The sequence below is a fragment of the Ochotona curzoniae genome, unplaced genomic scaffold, assembly GCF_017591425.1.
Source record: "Ochotona curzoniae isolate NIBS_2020 unplaced genomic scaffold, NIBS_Ocur_1.0 scaffold_4701, whole genome shotgun sequence".
NCBI lineage: Eukaryota > Metazoa > Chordata > Mammalia > Lagomorpha > Ochotonidae > Ochotona > Ochotona curzoniae.
In genome coordinates, this window is record NW_024467122.1 from 84,254,653 (window position 1) to 84,279,643 (window position 24,991).

General features: G+C 44.5%; 1 protein-coding gene across 4 annotated transcripts in view; it reads right to left on the reverse strand.

Moving 5' to 3' along the window:
• The window catches only part of LRRC49 (leucine rich repeat containing 49), a 169,156-nt gene extending 145,579 nt beyond the window's left edge, over window positions 1–23,577 (reverse strand). The window contains exons 1-6 of one of the 4 annotated variants that reach the window (XM_040968955.1): window positions 16,190–16,237; window positions 15,453–15,509; window positions 13,155–13,242; window positions 8,666–8,863; window positions 8,252–8,354; window positions 3,720–3,923 (exon numbers count right to left, since the gene is read on the reverse strand). In XM_040968955.1, the coding sequence (XP_040824889.1) occupies window positions 3,720–3,923; window positions 8,252–8,354; window positions 8,666–8,863; window positions 13,155–13,242; window positions 15,453–15,509; window positions 16,190–16,237 (698 nt within the window). Of the gene's footprint in view, window positions 1–3,719; window positions 3,924–8,251; window positions 8,355–8,665; window positions 8,864–13,154; window positions 13,243–15,431; window positions 15,510–16,189; window positions 16,238–23,559 lie in introns of those variants that run through there. The other 3 variants (XM_040968958.1, XM_040968957.1, XM_040968956.1) reach the window with 3 other exon arrangements.
• Window positions 23,578–24,991: the final 1,414 nt, after the last annotated feature.

Below are 24,991 nucleotides of genomic sequence, written 5' to 3' on the forward strand. Positions count from 1 at the left end.
GGCCATATATCACTTCCAAATGTATATGGTGTGCATACAGCTAATGCTGCAAGGTTCGTTTTGCTTCTGTGTTTCTTCATCTGCACCATAACAGCTGATTACTCAAGTCACTTTAGGAAACACCAGGTTTCCTATCTGTGCTGTCACAACAACACTGATGGAAATCTTCAGAGAAATCACAGACAAAAGCCAAAAACCCTAGGGCCAGTTGTGGCACGGGAGTTAAACTGCCACCTGCGATACCAGCATCCCATGTGGGTACTGGTTCAACTCTCAGCTGCTGCACTGCTGATACAACTCTCTGCTACTATTCACCTGTAAGGCCCAGATGGAGTTCCAAGCTCCAGGCTTTAGCCTGGCACAGCCCCGGCTATTGTGGTCATTTGAGGAGTGGACCAGCAGATGGAAGATCTGTCTGTCTCTCCCTCCTTCTCACTCTTTCTTTTTAACTTTGCCTTTAAAATAAACAAATAAATCTTTTTTAAAAAATAGCCAAGGGCTGGGCGCAGTAGCCTATAGGATAAAGTCTTCGCCTTGCACGCGTCAGAATCCCATTTGGGCACCAGTTCGTATCCCGGCAGCCCCGCTTCCCATTCAGCTCCCTGCTTGTGGTCTGGGAAAGCAGTTGAAGACGGCCCAAAGCTTTGGGACTCTGCACCCACATGGGAGATCTGGAAGGAGTTCCTGGCTCATGGCTCCGGATCGGCTCAGCTCCAGCTAGTTTGGCCACTTGGGGGGTGAATCAGCAGAGAGAAGATCTTCCTCTCTGTCTCTCCTTTCTCTATATATGCCTTGCTCATAAAAATAAATACATCTAAAAAAAATAGCCAAGAATCTTGGGACATTGTCTTGGAAAAGTATGTTGAATTATCAGAGGGCAATGGGAAAAGAGTATAGAAGCCCAGGACATACCTCCCCAATCATAACACCTCAGCATACTGCATCATCTAAGCTGAAGATGATGGAGAAAGCACAGCAAAAAAAGCCTACCCTCAAACCTTTTCTCCCTCAGGCTAGTAGAACACCTCTCTGCCATGCTTCTCCAAAAACTCATGTATAGGACCCTCATTTCAAAGGGCTTCTGCCCAATACTGGCCGGGAAAGGCAGGTAGCTAAGCACAGAGATGCCAAGAAAGCTCTGAAGAAACAGTTCCCTATCCTCAAACCTTATCCCCTCTTGTCCAGCCACACCTCTGCAGCACCATCTGCTGGTCATCAAACCTAAGCATACAAATAACTTTCCTCCATCTCTTTGAGTCTCCATTTCTAAGAGCTCCTGCATCGTGCAAAACCTACAGTAAGTAAACTTGACATGTTTTTCTCTTTCATCAGAGTGTTAGCCATGAATCTCAGGATGGATGGAAGCAAGATGTCCTCCTCCTCTTCCCTACAAGAGATAATCAATCCAAGCTCTAGCTTGAGGGCAATGGGGCAGGAGACAGAGAGGAACCCAAACTAGGAATGATGCTGTACCAACATATCATCGATTGATCAAATATAATGCCTCTTGAATACCGCTAACCAGCCCTTCTTTGTGGGAACTGCAAAAGCTACCTACTAAAACAGAAAGAAAAATTGTGACTAAATCCCAAGTAAAGGACTCATACTGAGCTGAGTAAAAGCAGCACAGAGTCCACTCAGAGTGTAACATGACACGCACTGCGACCATCACCTTAGGAGGGATGTCGCAGCATCTCCAAGGAGTGTCCACCCTTGGGCCAACTGGAGGAGAATCCCAAGGAGGCACACAGCCTGGGGTGAACGCACATGCTTAAAACCCTTCCAAAGAAGCAGCCTTAAGGCCAGAGTGTGCTGTTTATTTCCATCCAAGATACGGCAACAGACAAGGATGGTAACAAAATACACTTGATATGCGTTATTGGGTTTGACAAACTGTCAGCCTGAATCTCACATAACAAAGCAGAACTAAATCCTTTCCATGACAACCACAGTCTTCCAGGAATCTACCCAGACAACGAACACAGAGTGAAGGCAAAGGTTTCTGACAGATGTTCTCTAGGCCGTTAAGAAACATGAAGTGGGCCTGGCACGGCAGCCTAGTAGCTGAAGTCCTTGCCTTGCATGCATTGGGGTCCCATATTGGCACCAGAGCATATCCCAGCTGCACCACTTCCCATCCAGCTCCCTGCTGGTTGCCTGGGAAAGCCTTGGGACCCTGCACCTGTGTGGGAGGCCCAGAAGAAGCTCCTGGCTTCAGATCAGCTGAGCTCTGGCCATTGCAGCCACTTGGAGAGTGGAGCAGGAGAGAGAGGATTTTTCTTTCTGTCTCTCCTTCTCTCTGTGAATCTTTCCTTCCAATAAAAAAATAAATCTTTGTAAAAGCAAAAAAAAAAAAATGTAGAGTTGTTCTTTTGGCCACATACATGCGCACCAATAAAAAAGATGATCCTGCAGACGTCAAAGGAATGAGTATTGTTTAAACAGGAAGGCCCCTTCAATGTGACCATGGCAGGACTGTAAGAAGAGTCTACCTACAGTGTTAACCTAGCGTGCTGATGGCATTGTTGTAAGCAAGTTCAGGGAAAGAGTCTTTCTAAGAGCATTCAGATGCAGACTGAGCATATTAAACACTTGAGGGCCAAAGTACCTTCCTGAAAAATGATCAGAGATAAAGGAAGCCAGAGAGAAATGTCTCTGAGCTCTACTGCAGCGCCAGCCTGCTCCACCCAGAGGAACCCACACTGTCAGAATTCATGGAAAGAAGCCTGAGTGCCTGGAACCCATCCTCCAAGAAACCATGGCATCTCAGTAACTGTAAAAACAGATATACACACATAACGAACCAACCTCTGGACCCACAAATATTTCTTAATTGAGTTAGAAGTGTGCTGTCCTGTCTTCCAAATAAATGCTGAAGTTAAAAAAGAAAAAAACAGCAACACTAAGTCTTCATCTACTCAAACAATTTTTCAAAGCTGCAAAGCTATTAAATGTATTGATTTATTAGGTGTTACCCAGTTCCGAGTTGCCATAAAAATATCTAGAGGAATGGGGTTGGCAAAGGAGTATAGCCAGTTAATCCTTAGATTGCAAGCACTGGCATGCCATATGGGTACCAGTTCAAGTCCCAGATGCTCCACTTCCAATCCAGCTGTCTGCTTACAGCCTGGGAAAGCAGCAGCCCATGGCCGTGGGTTCCTGCAACCACATTGGGGGCCATGGCACTTCTTCCTGTCTTCTGACTGGAATGGCTCAACTCCAGCTATTGCTACCATTTGGGGAGTGAACTAACAGATAAAGACCTCTCTCCGTCTCTCCTTCTCTCTGTAAAAATCTGCTTGCCAAATAAAAATAAATAAATCTTTAAACAATAAAATCTAGGGGCTAGCATGGTAGCAAGCTAAGCCTCTACCTGCAGCACCAGCATCCCATATAGGCAGCAGTTCAAGAATTGGCTGCTCCACTTCCGTTCCAGTTTCCTGCTTATGACCTGGGAAAGAAGCAAAGGATGGCTCAAGTGTTTGGGCTCCTGCACCCACATGGCAGACTTGCAAGAACTTCCTGGTTCCCAGTTTGGACCAGCCCAACTCCAGCAGTTACAGCCATTTGGAGAGTGAACTAGCAGATGCAAAATCTCTTTCCTTGTGACTCTGCTTTTCCAATATAAGTAAGTAGTTAAATAAATCTTAAGACATCTAAAACTCAGCATTATTCCACGTGTAACATCAGGATGCAGAATCCTGCTCTGCACAGAATACCTGTTCTTCCCCAGCAGAAGGACACGGAGGGATCTCAGAGTAGAAAGCCCACTGATTTCTTCAATCTGGTTATCATATAAGTCCAGGAATATTAGCCTCTGCAGATTGGAAATATTTTGGATCCGAGTTATAAAATTGTGTTGGAAGTTCAACAGGCGTAAGTGTTCTTCCCCATCGATGATAGGACACACAGTCAACTTTTGCCTAGGAAGAAATGTTTAACAATTAGCAAGATTCTGAGTCAGTAATCTCCCTCCTTTCACAAACACACTGCTACTAGCATCTCTCTGTGCACCCAGTGAGGGGAGGAAACGACAAGTTGGACCACCTTCAGCCCTGTGAACTGAGCGACTTCTACTTCATTCTAAGTCACACAAAAAAAGGACAAGACACTTTAAAGGAGGTAATTATTAAAATTGACTCTTGCTGTACGTTTAAAAATACAATATCAGCTATTTCACAAGAAACTGGCTTTAACGGCAGAATGCCTTCTGTGACAGAGGTGCAGACAGCGCAATTCACAATATACTCACAGAATCGTGCTTGACAACAACCCACCAGAGTCTGCCCTGGCAACACAGCTGGCAGAGGAAACCCTGTGGAGCCACAGACCCTCGTGCTAAGTGGCTGCTCCATCATGGAACTCTGCCACTACAGCACACGTGCGGGGAATGTTCATCCTGGAATGCAGTGAGGGCAAAGGGGCCCACCCTGAGCCATCCCTCAGGGCTAGTGTCTGTGTTTACATGTCCAACACTAACTGTGCAAGTCATTTAGGATGCTGGAAGGTAGCACAAAACCTTAATCATACAGGCCTTCAGCTGGATTTAAAGCAGTGAGCCTCCATTATGCAAAAGATTAAAACGTACGACATACGAAGCAGTGCAGAGCTCTTTAACAATTCCAGTAGTGTAATAGCATGGTTGAAGAGAGGATGTATTGAGTGAGTCTACTCTGAGAGGTTCAAAAGAAGCTTCCAGATGAACACAGCTCTGCCTGGAATGAGCCATCAGGTTTATTAGGAACATTTCCTTTCAGTAAGCATCAGGTTAATGTAATGCTTTAAAATAGATAAATCAGGGACAGGCCAGGCTAAGTAACCACTTAAGATGTCAGAACATCAGTCAGAGTTCCAGCTACTCAGCTTCTAATCCAGATTTCCTGCTGATGAGCCTGGGAAACAAGCAAAAGGCAACCAAATTACCTGGGTCCCTGCCACCTGCTGGGGAGAGTAGCATGGAGTTTATGGCTCCTGGTATGAGCCTGGTCCACATCCGGCTGTTGTGATTTGGGGAATCAGCTGGTAGATGAAAAGATCTCTTTCACCCTTTCCCCACATCTCTGAGCCATTACCCCAATCACTCTGCCTTTCAAATAAATAAATAAATCCTTTTTTTTTTTATTTAAAGATGTATTCCTATTGGAAAGTCAGATATACATAGAGGAGGAGAGACAGAGAGGAAGATCTTGTATCCAAAGATTGACTCCCCAAGTGACTGCAATGGCCAGAGCTCGGCTGATCAGAAGCCAGGAGCTTCTTCTGGGTCTGTCATGCAGGTGCAGGGTCCCAAGGCTTTGGGCTGTCCTCAGCTGCTTTTCCAGCCCACCATCAGGGAGCTGGATGGGAAGCGGGGCCACCGGGACATGAACTTGGATTCCAGCAAGTGCAAGGTGAGGACTTCAGTTTCTAGGCTACTGTGCCAGGCCTAATAAAAAATCCTTTTGTAAAAATAAATAGGAGTCTTTATCCTGGCACACTGGGTAATTTTTCTACTTGTAACACAGCAACCTATATTTAGAAGAAGCAGCAGAAAATGGCCCAAGTGCATGGACTCCCAATACCCATGTGGGAGAAACAGATGAAGCTCCTGGTTCCTGGCTTCAGTGTGGCTCAGCCTGACCACTGTATCTAGGGTACGAAACAGTGGATAGAAAACACCTCTTTCTCTTTTCTCTCTTTCTCTCTCTCTCATCCTCTCCTTTTATAGTTCTGATATACAATAAATGAACTCTCTAAAAATACAAATAAACAAGTAATATTTTAAAGATAAATCAGAGCATAAGTGTAGGCAAAACTGTGGAAGTGATTCAAATCTTCCTTATAAAATAAGGAAGATTTTAAAAAAATAAAGATTTATTAGCAGAAAAACTAACTGGATATTAATGGTAGACAAAGATGCAACATTAAAAAATTTAGGTACCGGCTTAAAACAGAGGACAAGTAAAAAATATTAGGCAACAGTTTAACCTTTTTGCATATGGCTAATATTTGCAACTCACTTCCTGCATTTAATTGCACTATCACACTGGTGTCTGTGGTTTATAAAATGTGCACCTTCGCGTTGCTGCATTGCCTTAGCAAAATAAACAATCTAATCCTTCACGCTTCACTCTTCTCTGCTTCTCAGTTAAATTTACTAATACGCTGATAGGCCCAATTCTCAAGCCAGTCACCATTAAGGGAGCAAAGCCCCAGTAATCCCTGCCACAGTTGCTGGGGCTAGAAATCCACCTTGCTGGACTCCACACATAGCAGCTAAGTCCCAATTCCAAGGCTCACTTGCTCATCCCTTAACTCCACAACACCCTGCCACTCCGTCAAAACAAGCAAGCAGACACGCGTAAGCATCAGCGACCCATGTGCCCAAGGCTGTGTCGCCTTCTGCTTCTGACAATCTGATCTACCTCGTTTCCACCTGCTTCCTTTTCGCTGCTCACAGGATATCTCCCTGCTACTCCAGGACTGTCCATCTGAGTTCCCAAAAGAGGCACAGCTTTGCTTTCACAAATGCCAGCTTTTCTTCTCATTACAGGATTCCATTCTTGCACCCTCAGGCTCCTGGCTTCATGCTGCCCAGCAAGATATAGTTCCTCTGGAAATCTCTGCTGGTACCCACTGACCCCTAACTTAGTTCCTTGCTGCTAATCCAACTCTGACACTACATGCTGATACATGTGGTCAAACTAAGTGGATGGGACTTTGGTGACTCTGTCCCTTGTTTGGAAACATGCACATCTCCATCCAATCCAAATGTACTTCTCAAGCCCATGCAGTCAGGAACACATCTTTCCTAACCCTGAGTCATCTCCAAATGCGACAAGAGTGAACTACACATTATGTCACCGTCTTACAAATACTGGCTCCTGAGAACATCAAGTAACACACAGTTCAAGGGCTCAGGTACTAGCCTTGGCTGAACACTTAGGGATTGTGACAACAATTCTCACCTAAGCCCTCAAAACATTCAAACGGCATTATGAAAGGTGTATTAGACACCATAACCCTGCGGAGATCTCAGGAAAGCTACTGCCCTCTGCTGTTACTCTGACTGCGAAGCATGCTAGGCCCTCCAGGGAGCTTTCTGCCCACTCAGGTGGGCCACTGCCTCTTCCCATCAGGCATGTGAGCTAGATGTGTTCTCTGCTGGTTACACCACAAGCGTAGAGATCGCAATTCTTCCTCCACCTCTGTTACAAACATCTCCTTGGATGCAAACACAGGAGTCAAGTCCTAATTATACTTCTTGATTAAAAACAAAACACTTTTTTTAAAAATCAACAATCTCCTTCGTACCAGGCCCTGTATTAGGTGCCAGGGATGCAGAATTGAACCAAAATCCTTGAGAGTGTGAGGATGACATCCTAACAGGGTTAGAAAGGCAATACATGTGTAGGTGAATAATTACTACGTGAGAGGTGATAAGTGCTAGGGAGAACAATTAAGTGGGTGGCGGGGACTCCTGGGGAGGGAGGGTTGGCACGTTGGAGGGGGCAGTCAGAGGGAATCATCCCCCAGATGACATCGAGATAAAGACCTGTAGGAGGGACGGGAAGGAACCTACAGAACTGTGGAGGAAGAACACTTGGGGGAGAGGGAGGGCAGGGAGGACGGGGGGATGGCTGAAGCACAAGAAGTGCAGGGAGCATTGGAAGGCTTGAGGCTGGAGGGAACTAGACTAGATCAACAAGCATGAAGTTCATTCTAAACTAAACATCAGTTTATATTACTTAGATATAAAACTCCTCATATACCCCTGGAAGGATAACCAAAAAAGAAAACTGGTTAAGAAATTATTCTGGGACCCAGTGCAATAGCCTAGTGGCTAAAGTTCTTGCCTTGAGCATATCAGGATTCTATATGGCCACCGGTTCTAATCCCAGCTGCCATGCTTCCCATCCAGCTCCCTGCTTGTGGCCTGGGAAAGCAGTGGAGGACTGCCCAAAGCCCTGGGACCCTGTACCCAACGTGGGAGACCCAGAAGAAGCTCCTGGCTCCTGGCTTCAGATTGGTTAACTTGGGGAGTGAACCAGCGGATGGAAGATCTTTCTCTCCAACTCTCCTCTCTCTGTATCTGACTTCCCAATAAAAACAAATAAATCTTTAAAGAAAGAGAGAGAGAGAAATGGTTCATCTTGCGAAGGGAACTGGATTGCTGGCGCATGGGAAGGAGGAAGACTTTGACACCTTCCCAATCACGTATTGTCTCTATGCGTTACTTAGAAAGCAACAGAAAAGGTATTATTATCCTCACCTTTCCAGCGTCAGCCTGTCTGAATAAAGAATCTTCTCTTCAGAAGAACGGTGGAGAACAGGAAAGGATGGCATTGAGGAGCTCACCAGGTTAATATGGTCACCTATTCAAAAGGACACGCAAGTTACTCAATCCGGAAAAAGCGTTAAAATCTTGAAATCAAAGCCACCTATTTGGAGAAACTTTGGCAGCTACACACACCTCCTACAGGAAGTATTTCCACAGCCCTCCATATCTGAAATGAATCAACCCCTCAAGACCTAAACTAGGTGTTCTGATTGGCCAAATCCTGTTCCCCTGGCCTTCCTGATTGGCTGAAAGCGGAAGACTGCTTTAGTGTTGTCTTTGTTCCTTCGTGATCTAAACTCTTAACACTACACTGAAGTCTCCTCTGGGATGACCGCCCCTCATTACCAGACACATTGGGGCCGGCGCTATGACAGCCCTGCCGGATCCTGGCCTTGGCAGGTGTCTGAAAGGAAGAATCTCCGAATGCTGACAAGGAGCTCAGGGCACTTTTCACTTCCAGCCCATACAGTTCTGTCACGTTTGTTGTGGATGAGATGCATGATGATTTGCTACGAGGCGAAGGACTTATGACTCTTCCATCTCCTTCAAAAATATCAAAAAGTTCATCATAGAGCTACACAATGCATGAGCTTACTGTAGAAAATACACAGAACGAAGTTTTGGCAAACAGAGGTTGAGCTACTAACGGTAAACAACACTGCAAAGACACTAAAGCAGCTACCAATACACCCGGTCGAGTTACAGCTAGCATCTACAGGGTATGTGGCTCCCCTGAGAAGCTTGTAAGTTGTGGATCAGATGGTGTCCCTGCTCTCAAACAGCCTTTACCATATTGAAAATTAATTTAATGCAGAAAACGGGTTAAAAAGAATATTTATACATTTATCTAGTTATCACTAAACAGGGTTATGATGGGTTTAGGAGAGGTAGATACTGAAGTCTATTCTAAAGAACTGGAAGATGGTGATCAGTGTGTACATAGTGGGTTGGGCCTCCACTTTAGTGCCAGCATCCCATATGGGGGCCACAGTTCTGTAGATTCCTTCCCAATCCAGCTCCCTGATTATGGCTTGGGAAGGCAGTGGAGGTTGGCTCAACTCCTTGGGACTCTGCATCCATGTGGGAGACCCCAGAAAAAGCGCCTGGCTCCTGGCTTCGACTCAGCCCAGCTCTGGACATTGCAGATATGTGGGGAACAAATCAGTAAATGGAAAATATCTCTCTGTATGGCTTCCCTTCTCTCTGTAGCTCTGCCTTTCAAATAAAAATAAAATAAAGCTTAAAAAAAAAAACTAGAAAAGGGTAGGATTTTCAAGAAAAAAAATGAACAGAAGTTCCAGAAATGAGGTAAAGTTTGAGTAATACATCAAAGGTGACCATTTGAATACTAGAGAAAATCTACCATATTTCCCACAAGAAAGAGAAAATCTACTCTAAGTAATAACTGATGTTGAAGTGCTTGAAGAGAAAAATTCATGATAAAATAAAGTCTAAGATCACCAGAAAATTTTGCATAAACTCAACAAGGTAAAAGCATGAAAAACAAATCTAGAGAATTAACATTCATTGGGAAGCTATCACACAAAATGATGACAATTTGAATTCACATCTATATACATATTCATAATACAGCAAAGAATTTACTAGATTACCATATATCAAAGGATTTACTAGTTTCTCTAGGACTACAGAGCATAAATGAAAGTATCTCACATGTAATTTCTTGAACAAAATAATTATCACATCCCACTTTTCTGAGTATCAGAAGTACCAAGACAATGAATAATAAAATGACGTGTGTAAGCATCATATTTATCAAAAGACAGACTTCATAAAATGACCACTTGGCAGCAGGATACCATGCATAGATGGACAGACAGTATAAGGCATGGTCATATATGAGGGCACTTTAAAAAAAATTAAAAAGTTCACAGAAAATGAAATTAAAGGATAACTTAATTTTAGTGAAAGGAGTTTAAAATCCACATACATGAAGGCTCTTTAATAATGCACTGACTTCAAACTTCCTTGCACCAAAATATACTTACTGCTTAGTTCTACTTTTCTACAAACTCTCTGAAATTCCCTTCTCCGTATTCACTCATTTTGGAGATGTTTCTGGTCATGGAAATTCTGATTCTTGGATTCCAGTCAACCTACCATGATCTTAAATGCCAAGCATTATAAGATTCTACACATATTTTAAAATTTTTTCTTTGGAATTTAATCAATATTAGGTTAATTGAAATTTATTATACAGTAGTCCTCGGACTATCCAGCTCATTTAACAAATCCAAGAATGAAAGGGTTGAGGGCCTAGCAAGATAGGCTAGTGGCTAACTCCTCTCCTTGCAACCGCTAGGATCCCATATGTGTATCAATTTGTGTCTCAGCTGCTCCACTTCCCATCCAGCTCCATGCTTCTTGCCTGGAAAAGCAGTGAAGGACCCTGTACCCATAGGAGACCTAGAAGAGGCACCAGTCATTATGGCCACTTGGGGAGTGAACCCAGCAGATGGAAGATCTTTCTCTTTCTATCCCCTTCTCTCTGTATATCTGACTTTCCAATAAAAATAAATAAATCTTAAAAAAAAAAAAGACAAGACTCTACGGGTTAACTGTTAACATTACCTCAGAAAGCCTAAAAGAAATCACAACTCAACATAATAAACTGCCAAATGGAGACCAGCATACCAGGAAGCATAGATATTTTGCAGTATGTGTCTCTACTCCCAAACAAAAGTAGAACTCCTAAAGAAATATTTAAACATAATTTTACAGTATGATATGAGATATTTTATCTTTGTCTATACCTATCAGCATCCATATGGGATCCTGGCAGTTGCAAGGTGAAACCACTAGGTTATAGGGCAGGGCCCATGCCATGATATATTGAAATAACAGAAAGTTAAAGTTGTAACTTTTACTAAGGGACTATACTACTGTGATAACGGGTGTGGGAGGATGTTGGGGGTGGGGGGGAGGTGAGAAAACTGTGTTGTTTAAAATAATAGTCATACTACAAAGAAATCACTTCTCAAGTTTTAGACTAACCAGCTAAAATAAAACGCCAACTGTATTTTTCACGGAACTATCACTGGTCAATTTATGTCCACAAGCTACAAACTATTTAACTGACCTTGAAAACAAGAAATAGGCCGAAACTGATTATAACAACCCAGTAGTTTGGCTGCACTGTGTCAGATCTCCAAACTGTCCTGAGGAAGTGCTACTTAAAATTTTCACAATGTGTTACACTGTTAGAGGTAGAATGCTGAGCACAAAAGTGAAGAAAGTAGCTCTAAGTTGTGCCATCTTTTCTGCGTGAAACAGAGAAGGAACCCTGGAAACCACGAGGTACAACTTTAACACACGTTACATGAGGCTCCTGTCACACAGTATGGTTTTGAAGAAAATCTTTTCAAGAAAAAATCAGTTTCTTTTCTTCTGTAGAGCTTATTTGTATTGGTGCGGGTCAATTGCATGTTTAGAAGACATTATTTATTACCTAGTGACACAAAATTTCATATATACACACTCTTTCCCATTAGCAAATATCTAGTAATACTTCACCACTGAAATAAATTTGCCTGGCCAGCCATTTACCAATGCTTATCAACTTCCTATTCTAATTCAAGAGAAAGCTGAGAAAAGTATTTAAGCTTGATTTATGATTATGAGGGACAATTGAGATATTATTCTAAAAAAAGAAATTATTCCAAAAAAATGAAGGAAATTTATAATGCAAGCACAAAATATCGAAGCTGAAAATTTCCAGTTTCTTATCCACAATTCTATACCTAAAACAGTACCAGGCACACAGTGTAAAATCCATACACTGTACTTTGCCAAGGAAGACAACAGATGCTCCCCGAGCAGAGGAGCTACAGTTAGACGGAGGTCCTGCTCAACAACTGGCCAAGGCAAGAGTGAGGAAATAGGAAGAAAGAGACGTGTCAGTTGAGTTTGGCCCAAGATAAAGGCCCCAAAGTACCAACATCAAAAAAGAAAAGTATGCAACTGTATCATAAAATTGGAAAAATAAATTAAAAATGAAAAAGATATTTGCTGTTGGTACTTGATATTCTCAATAAACTTGAGTGCTTTAAAAAAAAAAGATGCTGCATGCTCACCCAGGAACTAGCTGCTCAATCTGGAGGGGCCGTACCCATCAGCCCTCACACAGCCTCCTCGAGGAGAGGATGGTGAAGGATGCCAGCACACTACAAATCCTCAGTTACTAGCCACTAACAGTCACACGTGCTGGAGATCATTTTTCTTCGATCGGAAAATAAGCTTCAGAAGTATAAGCAGCTCCTGTAAACAGCATCGGTCACAGCGCTTCTCACCCACCAGAACCCCCGTGGCGTGACCAAAATGCACATCTCCAGATTCCACCCAGATCAGAAGGAGAAATAGGAGGGGATGGGATGGCTAAGAATCTGCCTTTTTAAAAAGATTCCAAGGAATACACCCTATCTTTGTGGTCTCTGTTATATAAAGTATCTAATTATATGCCACCCATATAATTAGGAAAGATCGCTTCTTTGCTGCTCCTGATTTTCCGTTCTTCACCCAATTTGCTAAATGTTTGTGTTCCCACACCATCACCTCACTAACAAGCCACTTTACCTAGTTCTAACAAAACATTTGCAACACTCCTTCCCATTCTCTATTATATAGCCCACCCTCAAACTAAACTATTAGAAATGACCCACTCCAATTCTGATTTAAACTAATTCTAAACAAATTTGATGGCCAACAAAACATGTCATTTGTAATGCAGCTTTATTCATATCTAGTGACCAACATTAAATAAATATTATGGCCCTAAAAAGATGAATCGTGTTGGATCTCTACTCACTGATAATACCTTGCCTACTGGAATAGTTTCTTTCAAGATCATGTTGTAAGAGTCGACCAGGGAATGATGGTGTGTCTCTATTTAGCTTGAATTCAACCTGAAAAACATCATTGAGGAAAAATTGGAAAAACATATAGTGGTCAGTAATGAAGTTAATTATAAAACAGCACACCATAATCTCCTGCTTGAGAATGTCATGCTACTTAGAAAAAAAAAAAGAAAGAAAGAAAAAGCTGTATTTTGTACAATTCCACTTAGATGGAATATTCACAATAGGCAAATACAAAGAGAGAGAAAGAAAGAAATTGAAATGAAAAAAAAAGAAAGAATTAGGAAAACAACAACAAAAGAGAAAAGAAAGAAAAAATGCATTTGTGGCATCTGAAATTTACAGGAGCAACCAAGTAATGGGTATGAGGATTCTATTTAGATGAAAGAGTTCAGACACAAATAAGAAGTGATGACCACACCACATTTGAATGCACTTAGTGCCACTGAACCTTAAAATGGTTTAAATGGTAAGCCATACATTATGCATATTTTATAATACATGAAATCAGTTTATCTCTTCAGGGTAGATTCTGAGCAACCCCCAATCCCTCCATACCCTCTCCAAACAGAGTGATCAAAAGAATCACTTCTCTGAGATGTACAAAAGTGCGAAATAACAGCTCAACGCTGCTGAAAAGGGTCATCGCTACTTTGATCACCCATTAAGGGTTTTTACTAAACTGCTTCAAAATCATTGCCTGGTAGGAGCACTGAGGAAAAATAATCATAAAACAACCTCTTACAAGTGGTCACAAAGGTCCTAAATACGTATCTTAAAAGAATCACAATTCTGGGCCCGGCGTGGTGGCACAAGTGGTTAAGTCCTCGCCTTACACGCCCGGGATCCCATATGGGCACCGGTTCTATCCCGGCAGCCCCACTTCCCTTCCAGCTCCCTGCCTGTGGCCCGGGAAAGCAGTCGAGGACGGCCCAAAGCTTTGGGATCCTGCACCCACGTGTGGGAGACCCAGAAGAGGCTCCTGGCTTCAGACTGCATAGCATCGGCCTTTGCGCTCACTGGGGAGTGAATCATCGGACGGAAGATCTTCCTCTCTGTCTCTCCTCTCTGTATATCCACCTTTCCAATAAAAACATAATAAAAATAAATCTTAAAAAAAAAAAAGAATCACAATTCTTCCCCTTCACCTGTGTTAAAAACATGATATTGCATTTACATAGCATTCTTATGGATGATATAAGTTAGAGAGATCTTCTCAGAACACAGCTCAACAAAGACAAAGTGAATGATTTGCAAATATGCTGGATGAGGCACATAGTTCCTAGACATGCTACAATGTTGGAACAGGATTTATCCAGTGAAATTCATCAGGAGAGCTTCGGAGGAGATGCATCAAATTCAATTATAATGAAGCATATCTTCGATTGAGCCAGCTACCCACTGTTTGCTGGGGTGAGCACAGGTTTGCGGTCCTGAGTTCCCCACTTTGATGCACACATGCTGGCCCCCTGCCCTTTGCCTCCTCTAGCCCTTCTGCCCTCCTCTGGCTGTGATCTGTTATCAGAGCCTCCAGGAACACCTACTTAACAACTGAATCAGCTGAACTAGGTGGCTGGCGCTATCCAACTAGGTCAGAGACAGAAGCTTGAAGTTGTATCTTGAGGCACAGCTGGGCAGGAGGAAGGCAAATAGATCTGAGTGCAACAGAGCAGGGAAGAAAGCATCTGTTATCTACAATATCTCAAAAATCAAATCAAAAGTCAGAAATTCTAGAAACCCCAGAGATCATGTAGGCACATGATCTACAGAAAACGCAACCTCGTGTTCACACACTACCTTTTAAGTCACATTAAGCCTAATGTATTTCCGCTGTTACGGTACTTTCCTCCTTTTCACAGTATCTGTAGAGATCCCCTCTTGGTCAACCAGATTTTCAGTTAACCATTGCCCATTGCCATAGTGCACAACACCTTACATTCACTACTAAGAGAGAAAGAAAAGCCATTTCCCTACTAAGCTAGAGCATGTCATCAACTTTAAGGTGGATCCTGCTTTCAGAAATGTGTGTCCAAGAAGAGGAAAAGCCTTAATCTCTTGCAATCAATGAACTAACATTCATTTTAAAGAGGTCGAAGTTTGGCTGTGTGTGGGCAGAAAGTAAACAGCAGTCTTAGAGCGCAGACCAAAATATGTATCCTCGAAATGGGCAGTTTAAATCTCCTCTTCAAGTCACGCTATTTGTGTCCCATACAAAACCAGTTCTCGCCCATCAGAACACCAATCGGCAAAAATCTTACCTTGTGCTTCTCAGGAAGTGATGAGGTTTGAATAACCAGATGAAGCCCACAGTTCACCTGAAAATGAAAAAGAAAAACGAGCCTTAAATGTTGCTCTACACCCACCCAAATGGTACAGAAACACACACATCCAGCAAGCAACCAGAACTGACTAGGATGCTCGAACTGCCTCGGTCTGTGGTAACTGATCATGTTCTGGGCATTTGTTGGAAACAGTAAAATCACAACTAAGAATGAAAAGGTTTCACTGATTTATCTTCCAATATGTCGGCCACACTTTGGGCCCTTCTTTCTTCTGACACCTGCCATTGCCATTTTAGGTCTGAATAAATGTCTCAGGGGGGATTAGGTGAGGAGGTGGTAGTAGCTAAAATAAATTCTTTTCTCAATTAAGAAAAAAAAAATCAAAAAGAAAGGAAGAAAGAAAAGGGGACGCAGCGGTTGCAGGAATTTAAATGAACCCGTGCTTTTCACGGTGGATCAGCTCCACCTTCGGGGCAGGCCAGCCCTTGGACAAGTCCTCGCGTCCACCCCACGGCAGCCCACACCCTCCCAGGGCTCGGTCCGACCCACGAGCCCTCAGCCCTGAGGCCCGGTCAGACCGCGGCTCGTGGGAAGCCAGCGGTCCGATCCCGGGAAATCTGCGGGATCGCGGCCCCATCACCTGGGACAAAAGGCGCCTGTCAGAAAGGACGATACCGATGGGGAGAGACAGAAAGCCAGGAAGCCCAACCTACGTTGTTTGCAGTCCGGCCAGAAACAGAGCGATACTTCCCAGGAATCATGGCAAAGACAGCCCCGGGGACTGCGGGCTCCGTCTTCCAGGAGACGCTACCGGAGGGATTCAGACACCGACAGGGGTCGTCTCCCCGGCAACCCGCCCCGGGTTTCCATGGAGACCACCACTTCCGCCCTGGTCCTCGCCCGCCTCGGCTGACCGCTGCAATCTTCTCCGCCCTCGGGCTGTATCTGTCGGGGCGCTGGCGTCGGCGCTTCCTGAACTCTACACACACACACACACATAAACCGCGAGGAGAACCGCACGGAGGAGAGTTTGAGTAGCGAGAAGCCCGCCACCTCGGTACCTAGGGACCACAGGCACTTCCGGTCCGTCCGGGTTTGTGGCCCGCCCCAGCGCGGCCCGCGCGAAATTCGTATCCCTCGGCCGGTGTCCACCTGCTTTTCTCTCTCTGGCTCTCTCTGTTTCTTCTCTCGCGCGCGCGCGCCTCTTTTTACTTGTCTTTTGTTCTGTTTTTCTCATCCGTAAAATTAGACATGAGAAGTCGGAGATTCCCACTTAACACTAGCAGTTGGAATTGCAATTGGCCGACCCAGTTAATTCATTCCACCCCAAACTCAGTCTTCACTCTTGAAAGAATTACAGTGGAGCAAATCTTTCGGGCAGAGGGAAGGAGAAAGGAGCTGCCAAGGCCTTCCTGTCCCCCGCACATCCTTGGGCATCCCAATGCTCTCTGCACGTCCTGACTACCTGCCTTGGTGTCAGAGTATTTGCACCTTCTCCCCGTGATGAAATGCTGGCTTATTAAACCTGATGCTCGCGGTTCTCCCAGTGACCTGGAATTGGCATTTGGGCTTCCAGCATAGGACACTAATCATAGAATTTTAGAGCTGAGGGAGACAGCCGTGCTCATCCAGTGCACACCTACCCGGAAGTGAGCAGTGTCTTCGTGGGCCAGAAGTCCTCATCTTGAAGGGCTGTTGCCAGGCCCAACTCCCTCTGCCTTAGCAACCTGCTTCCTACATGGACAAGGGAGTTGATGACGTTGTTAGGCCAAAGAGTTAAGATGAATAACATGGTTTATGTTTCCCCCCATGCCTCTTCTATCTACACCAGTGGTTCTTTCTAGCATTGCTCACTGTGCTTCCTGATGAACTTTTGCCTTCTCAAGTTGGTTGTGTTCCTGGTGTCAGGCCCTGCCCGTTCCCTCTCACCACCGATTATGCCATTTTCTTTAAAACTCAGCTAGTGGAACCTTTGCTCTGACAAAACAAGGATCTTATCTGATCTCTTCGCCATTGTATTGGCACTGCCTGGGAGGATATTCTGTAAGTTTAAGGAATTCAATAAATATTTATGGGATGATTGAGAACTTTTTTCTTTTTGCATTGAAATAGGTCTTCATTCTCTGCCTTTGGTGGTGGTCGTCCTTTCTTTGAACTATCTATCCATCAGCAATATCTATTTGAACATTGCCTAGAACTGTATAACCATGTATTAGAGAAGCATAATTATATAATAAGAGAGAGAAACATGAAATGCCCCTATGCTGCTTTCCTTCACCATAACTGTACCTAGTGAAAAATTGGGAGGAGCAATGCCAGGTTAGTGAACAGCCAAGGATTTCGTAATGCAACAAGTCCTAGCCATGGAGAGACAGCTGCAGAGTACATATCAACTGTTTTCCAATCAGTAACCACATGATTCTAACCATCTCTACTACTTTAAAACATGCACTGAGTTAATAGGAAACTGGGTTATCATAAAAGTCATGTTTAAAGTACATAAGGTTATAAAAAGATTTTTTAAATTTCTAGTTGAAATGAATGTTTAGGCTAGTCCAGAAAGAAAGCCCTAGTAACATAGCTGAGGAGGTTATCTTATACCACATCTCATACCTTCCCACCATTTCAGGTTTTTCTTCCCAGTCTCAGAACTAACTAGCTCAAACGTCTCCTGTCACACTACAACATGTATTGAGGAGCCCCTGCAGACACTGTTTAGTGCCATAGTTAGTGTGTTGTGGTTGTGCAGGTAGGTGTGAGTGTGAATGTCCCCCATTTTTAGAGACCTAGTTCTAAGGAACACCATATACCACCTGACTTTGTTACTTTCCTTTGGTGGGGCCTACAAAACAGAGGGACCGCAAAACAGCATCCTTTGTCCACAGTGTCAGCTTTGTTTAGTAGTTAGAGGCTGCAGAAGTGAGACGCTGCTAAGGACTCTCAGGCTGCTGGGGCTCAGGAGCCATAGTTAGGACAAACGGGGGAAGGAGAGGGACGCTCGTGGCTTTTCTGGGACAGGAGTGGCTTATTTCTTGGAATCAAGGCTCTGCCTTCTGTGAGATCCTTTTGTGGCTGCGCCTGACTGTTGCCATGGTGATTGTTAACTGTCCCAGTGCTGGTGGGAGTATCAGTTAGCCTGCAAATGAGATATAATGAAGCCTTGAGATATTAGAAAGATGACTCAATCAGCCATTATTTTTAAGATCGATTTAATCAGAAGGCAGAGTGACACCAAGAAAGGGAGACACAGAAACAGAAAGAGATCCACTGGTTCACGCCCCCAAATGGCTACAGTGGCTGGGGCTGGGCCAGATGGATCTCTTACTTAGATCGCTGGATCCCAAGCACTTGGGCAGTTTCCCGTTGCTTTCCCAGAGATAATTAGCAGGGAGATCAGAAGCAGAGCAACTGGGACATAAGTAAGCACACTATCAGCCATTAGATACTGGCAAGAAAACAGAGGCCTAACCCACTGCACCAAAAGGATAGCAAACAGTTGTATCTCTCCTTGATTTTACAAAGGAGGAACTTTTGGCTGCAAAGATCCTGCCTCAAGAAGAAGCAAGAGTTATGGTGGAGGTAGGATGTTTACTAGGGAGTTTAGGTTTGCTCTAGGCGACAATATTTTGCCCCATTAATGCTGTGCTTACTGTTTTTATTTAACACTTAATCTTGTGTCCTCTCTCTTTCTAATAGCATCCCAATGACTCTGTAGCTGAAAGTTAACTTTAACTGAAGTATATCAAATGTAAAGTGAATGTAAAGTGAAGAAATCTTAAATGGACAAGTCATTAAATCATTATGAACTAAATATGTGTAACGACAACCTGGGCCAATGAAATGGAAGATTATTAACACCCCACATCACTCCAGTCCCACCCCTTTCCTTACAAGTAACCAAGCCTGCTGTTTTATGGATTTCCCATAACTAAAATCATGCTGTAGGAATTTTCATGTCTGGTTTCTTTTCTCCAACATTATACTCAGATTCATTCATGCTGTTGTATGCAACAATAGTTTATTCATATTGTTCTGTGGGCTTCTATTGTATGAATATTACCAAAATTGGTTTCGCTATCTGCTGTTGTTGGATATTGAAATTGTTGCTTGCTGGGGTATGGAGTAAGTGAAACTGCTCTAAATATTCTTGAACCTGTCTTTGGCTTTCATGCACACATTTATCGTGGAAATTATCTAGAGTTGCTGGTTTACAGTATTATATTTGAGCAGATAATACGAAAATAGTTGCATGCATCTTGCTTCTACCAGCTCTCTCACACTGCAGTCCATTTGCAGGTGTGGAGTGGTGGCTTTCTTTTGCATTCCCTGATTATTAATCAATTAATAAGGAAACAACTTTTCAAATGGTAGCTGAACATTTTGAAGCCAAGCCTGGTGGCAGTTGTGTTTATGTTCAGCTGAGTTTTCTTGTTGATTGGGAACTCTTTGTACAAAATGAGCAGTGTGGCATAAAGAGTTTAACTGCCATCCTGCACAGGCACCACTTTGAATCCCCATTACTGCACTTCTGATCCAGCTTCCTTCTAACACTCCTAGGAAAGCAGCAGAAGATGACCCAAATACTTGGACACCTGCCAGCCATGTGGGAGACCCTGATGAAGCTCCTGGCTTTGGCCTAGTCCAGTCCCAGCAGTTGCGGCCATCTGGGGAGCGAGCCAGCAGATGAAAGATATTCTCTCTCTCTCAATCTCTCTCTCTCTCTCTCTCTCTCTCTCTCTCTGCGTGTGTGTGTGTGTTTCAAATACATAAATCTTTTAAAAATGGAATTCTTTGGGCCCGGTGCAATAGTGTAATGGTTAAGGTCCTCGCCTTGAACCCAGGATCCCATATGGGTGCCAGTTCTAATCCTGGCAACTCCACTTCCCATCCAGCTCCTTGCTGGTGGCCTGGGAAGGCAGTCAAGGACGGCCCAATGCCTTGGGACTCTGCGCCCGTGTGGGAGACCTGGAAGAAGTTCCTGGTTCCTGGCTTCGGATCAGCATAGCACCGGCCGTTGTGCTCACTTGGGGAGTGAATCATCGGACTGAAGATCTTTCTCACCTTCTCTCCTCCTCTCTGTATATCTGACTTTCCAATGAAAATAAATAAAATCTTTCTTAAAAATGGAATTCTTGATAAATCCTGCCTTTAGGTCCTTTGTTAGTTAAAATTTTAAAATATCTTTCACAGTGGCTTGCTTCCTCCTTTAAAAAAGTTTATTTACTGATTTATTTGAAAGGCAGAGTTATAGAGAGAGAAGAAAGAGAGAGAGAGAGAAAGAGAGATCTTCCATCCACTGGTTCACCGCTCCCCAAACCCCTAGGTGGGCACAACAGCTGAGGCAAGGTTAGGCCAAAGCCAGGAGTCAGGAGTTTCTTCTAAATCTCTCACGTGGATGCAGGGACCCAAGAACTTGGGCCAATCTCTACTGTCTTCCAAGGCCATTACCAGAGAGTTGTTTGAGAAGTGAAGCAGCATGGACTTGAACTGGTATCCACCCAGGATGTGAACACAGCAGGCAGCCGTTTAACGTGCTGCACCGCAGCACAAGCTTCTTCACTATTAAGAGTTTCTCAGAGCCCGGCGCAATGGCCCAGTGGCTAAACACTAACTTTGCATGCTCCAGGATCTATTGTGGAGACCGGTTCGAGTCCCAGCTGCTCCACTTCTAATCCAGCTCCCTGCTTGTGGTCTGGGAAAGAAGTAGAGAAGAGCCCAGGCCTTTGGGACCCTGTAACCATGTGGGGGACCCAGAGGAGGTTCCTGGCTCCTGGCTTCATATCAGCTCAGCTCTGGCTGTTATAGCCACTTGGGGAGTGAACCAGCAGATGAAGGATCTTTCTCTCTGTGTATCTGTGCCTCCTTCTCTTTGTGGATCTGCTTTTCAAAAAAAAAAAATAATAATATTTGGGTGCCAGTGCCATGGCACAGTAGGTACTGGTTCAAGTCCTGCTACTCCACTGTTTGTAGCCTATGAAAACAGCAGAGGATGGCCCAAGTACTTGGGTCCCTGCACCTACGTGGGAGATTCAGACGAAACTCCTGGCTCTTGGCTTTGGATTGGCTCAGTTCCAACCACTGTAGTCACTTGGGGAGTGAACGAGCAGATGGAAGATCTCTATCTATCTATCCTCTCTCTACTCTGCCTTTTCATTATAAATAAATGAATCTTTAAAAAAACACCAAATAATTTTTAATGTTAGCCAAAGATTTTTTTCTGAACGTATCATACATTGTGCTATTAAATTACATAGCATGCTTTTGAAATATTGATTCATACTTGAATGATTGACAAAAACCTAATTTGGTCCAAAATATCATTCTTTTTATATACTGCTTCGTTAAATTTGTGGATGTTTCATTTAGGAGTTGTGCAGCTGTGTGAGTAAATGAAATGGGTCTGGGACTTGTCTTTCTTGGGTTTTAGTATGAAAACCATGCTAGCTAGTTTGGAATTATTCGCTCTTTTTTTTTTGTCCTCCAGAAATATTTATGTATATAAGTGACATTAGAGTTCACCGCTTGGTATTCACATATGGTAGACTTCACTCATGAAGGTCTTAGTCCTAGGGTTTTCACTGCAAAATGCATTCAAAGGAAGAATTCAGTTTCTTGATAATAACGAGGTTATTCAACATTTTCTTGTTTCTGTGTCCGTTTTTGCAACTTATATATTTGTTTCCTTTTTTCTTTATTTTTGACGATCTTTACATAGTTAATTAGGGCACAAAGGTTCAAGAGCTACAGGAAAGTGCCCAAGACCGTTATTTCCACTTTTTTTTTTTTATTTTTCTGTATCTGGGGCAAAAGGGGAGGTAAAGGGAGAAACCCCACACATCCCAAGTCCCCATTGTGGGGCATGCTCCGAGGGCATGCTCAAGTGGTTTGGATAGTTCAACAGTTCTTCATTGCTGCCAATCTTGCCATTCCAAACACGATGAACTCTCTTCAGAATCCACTGGCTGACATAGTCCACCTTAGAATCTCTGTTTACCCAGTTTTGCACTGCCAACATGGCTGGGGTACTTGATCGATTTGTTCTGTCCTCTGTTGTGGTGCCAGGTATCCTCTGCAGGTTCTTACAGACTGCCATAGCCTCCGTGTGCACCTGGTTATGCTCTCCACTGCTCCATCTGAACCTCTTAGGAGGCTTGATTCTGGCACTTGCACTCCATGGCAGACCATGCAACCTGCACTGATCTTCATAGTTGCGGTTCTGAGTCCAGCAGATCGATCAGGGAAATCCCAGAAGAAACTTTGTCTGAGGCGATCCCAGACCAGATTCTTGTGTGTGCTTGTCAGTACAGGGTACGGCACAGTCCATCGCCCTAGTAGGCTAGTGGTTGCAATTACTGGGTATGTTCTGTATCCAGCCCTGTCTTCCACACTAACCAACGGGTGTTGCAGTCCTGCCTGATTCTGTCTAGCACACACTCAGCACTCACATAAATCAGTGGGAGCTGCAGCCTAGTCGGAGCAACCCACAATAACCCCTACCAGGCCTGCCCCTACCCTGGTTCCCGTGCTTGCCAGTATGTACTGCAGACTAGTCCAGTCTGTCCCACATCCCATTCAGCTCTCCTACATGCCACTATCCACCCCACACACATGCTGGTGGGTGCCTTTCTATCTACCCCTGACCCTGTTCTGATTTTCGTGCTCTGCAGTGGGAGTGGTAACCTAAGAGAGAGGAGCCCACAATTTCCCTCCTAGGCCACTCCCACTCCTGCATTATGCACTCTCCAGGTGATTCTGGAGGTTAACTTGACAGAGTTAGCCCCCTGTGTCAGTCTCTGCCAGCTAATGCTGCAGCAAAGCTCAACCAACCCTCACCCATTCTGATTTTTGCTTGTACCAGTCGGAACAGTCAGCCCAACCTGGCTTTTTCCTGATCTAGCTCATATGAGGCCCACAGGTGTTACAGCCCTGCCTAGTCTGGTCGGCCCCCATCCCAAAACACGCTCTCCAGTGGGAGTGGTGGTCCAGCAGGAGAGCCCACATTACCCCTACTGGCTTTGCCCCCTCCCTCCCTGGTTCTCACCTGTGCTGTTTGGGCACTGCGACCATATCTAGTACAGCTCACCTCACCTTGGCATTCCATAATGTGTACTGGTTGGTGTTGTAACCAAACATAGCCTCACCCACACTCTGTTCTGGTGTTTGGATTCACCAGCGGGTGATGTGAACTGGTTCAGCCTGGTCTTCCCCTGACCTATGCCAAATGTATGCTGGTGGATACCATTCCCTGGTCTGGTCTGGGCTGTTCCCTATCATGCTTCTTATGCTTACCTGCAGGGTCTGTGTCCTGCCAGAGGAGTTGCCCAAGCTCCTCCATCAGAACCTCTCCCCTTGCCAGATCTCACACATATTGGTGAATCCATGAGCCAGCCCTACTCAGTCCACCTCCTGTCCTGGCAGGAACTGTGGCCAGTCAGTCAACCCATTCTGATTGTTACTATTGGATGTTTCAGCCCAGCCACGGCTCGTCCATACAGACACAGCTCACACATGGCTCAGTAGGGGCAGAGACTCAGCCTAGTCCATCCTACATCTATCCTGGTCCTCCAGAGCACCAGATGGTGCTGGAGTCTAGCCCGGCTTGGTGTGCCCAGCCCTACCCCACACTTGTGCCAAGGAAAACTGCAGCCAAATCCAGACCAGAACACAGCCCCAAATCCAGCTCCTCAGTGCTCCTCAGTGGAAACCCCAACCCAGCTAGGGTGTCCCCTTAGCTCCCCAAATGGGCCTGTTCCCAGCCATAGATCACGCGCATGCCTGTGGTTGCTCTGACTCAGCTTGGCCTGGTCTCTCACCTGTCTTGGCCTTTGCCTTAGATGCTGTGTCTAAGTGTCCCTGGCTCATGCAGACCAGTAGGTGCAAGAACCTAGGTCGGCATGACCTTTGCTCCATCCTGATTTCTGTTTTTGCTTGTGAGTTAAGGTCTGCTCGGCCCTGCCCAATCCACCCACTTCCATAACCAATCCACACATTAGCCAGCCATTGAAACTACTATGCTCAGCTTGTCTAACCCCCATGTCTGGACCATGTGATCATCAGTGAGAGTTGTGACCCACCAGGGCAGTTTTCCAAGTTCCCCCACTTGATCCACTCCCAGATCCAGATCTCATACATGCCAGTGGGTGTTAGGCCAGTGTCCAGCATAGTCAGCCCTTCCATTTGGCCTTGTATGAGTTGGTGAACATTGCTACCCGCCATGCCACACTTTGCTTTAGGATGTACATTCGGGTGCTGCTGTCTTGACCAGCCTAGACTGTTGTCTGTTCCTTTACTCGTGAGTGATGGTAGGCTCCTTAGTCAGACCTAGCTCAGTCCATCACCACCCCCAGTTCTTGAGCTAACCAATGGGACTAGTATTTCCATAGGATTTGACCCACACATACCCCACAGAATCTATCCCTAGAAATGGTTCTCTCGTGTGCTGGTTAGTGTCATGGCCCTGCCTAATGTTAACCCATCTCCTGATTCATCATTCTGTCAGGTACTAGGATACGGTC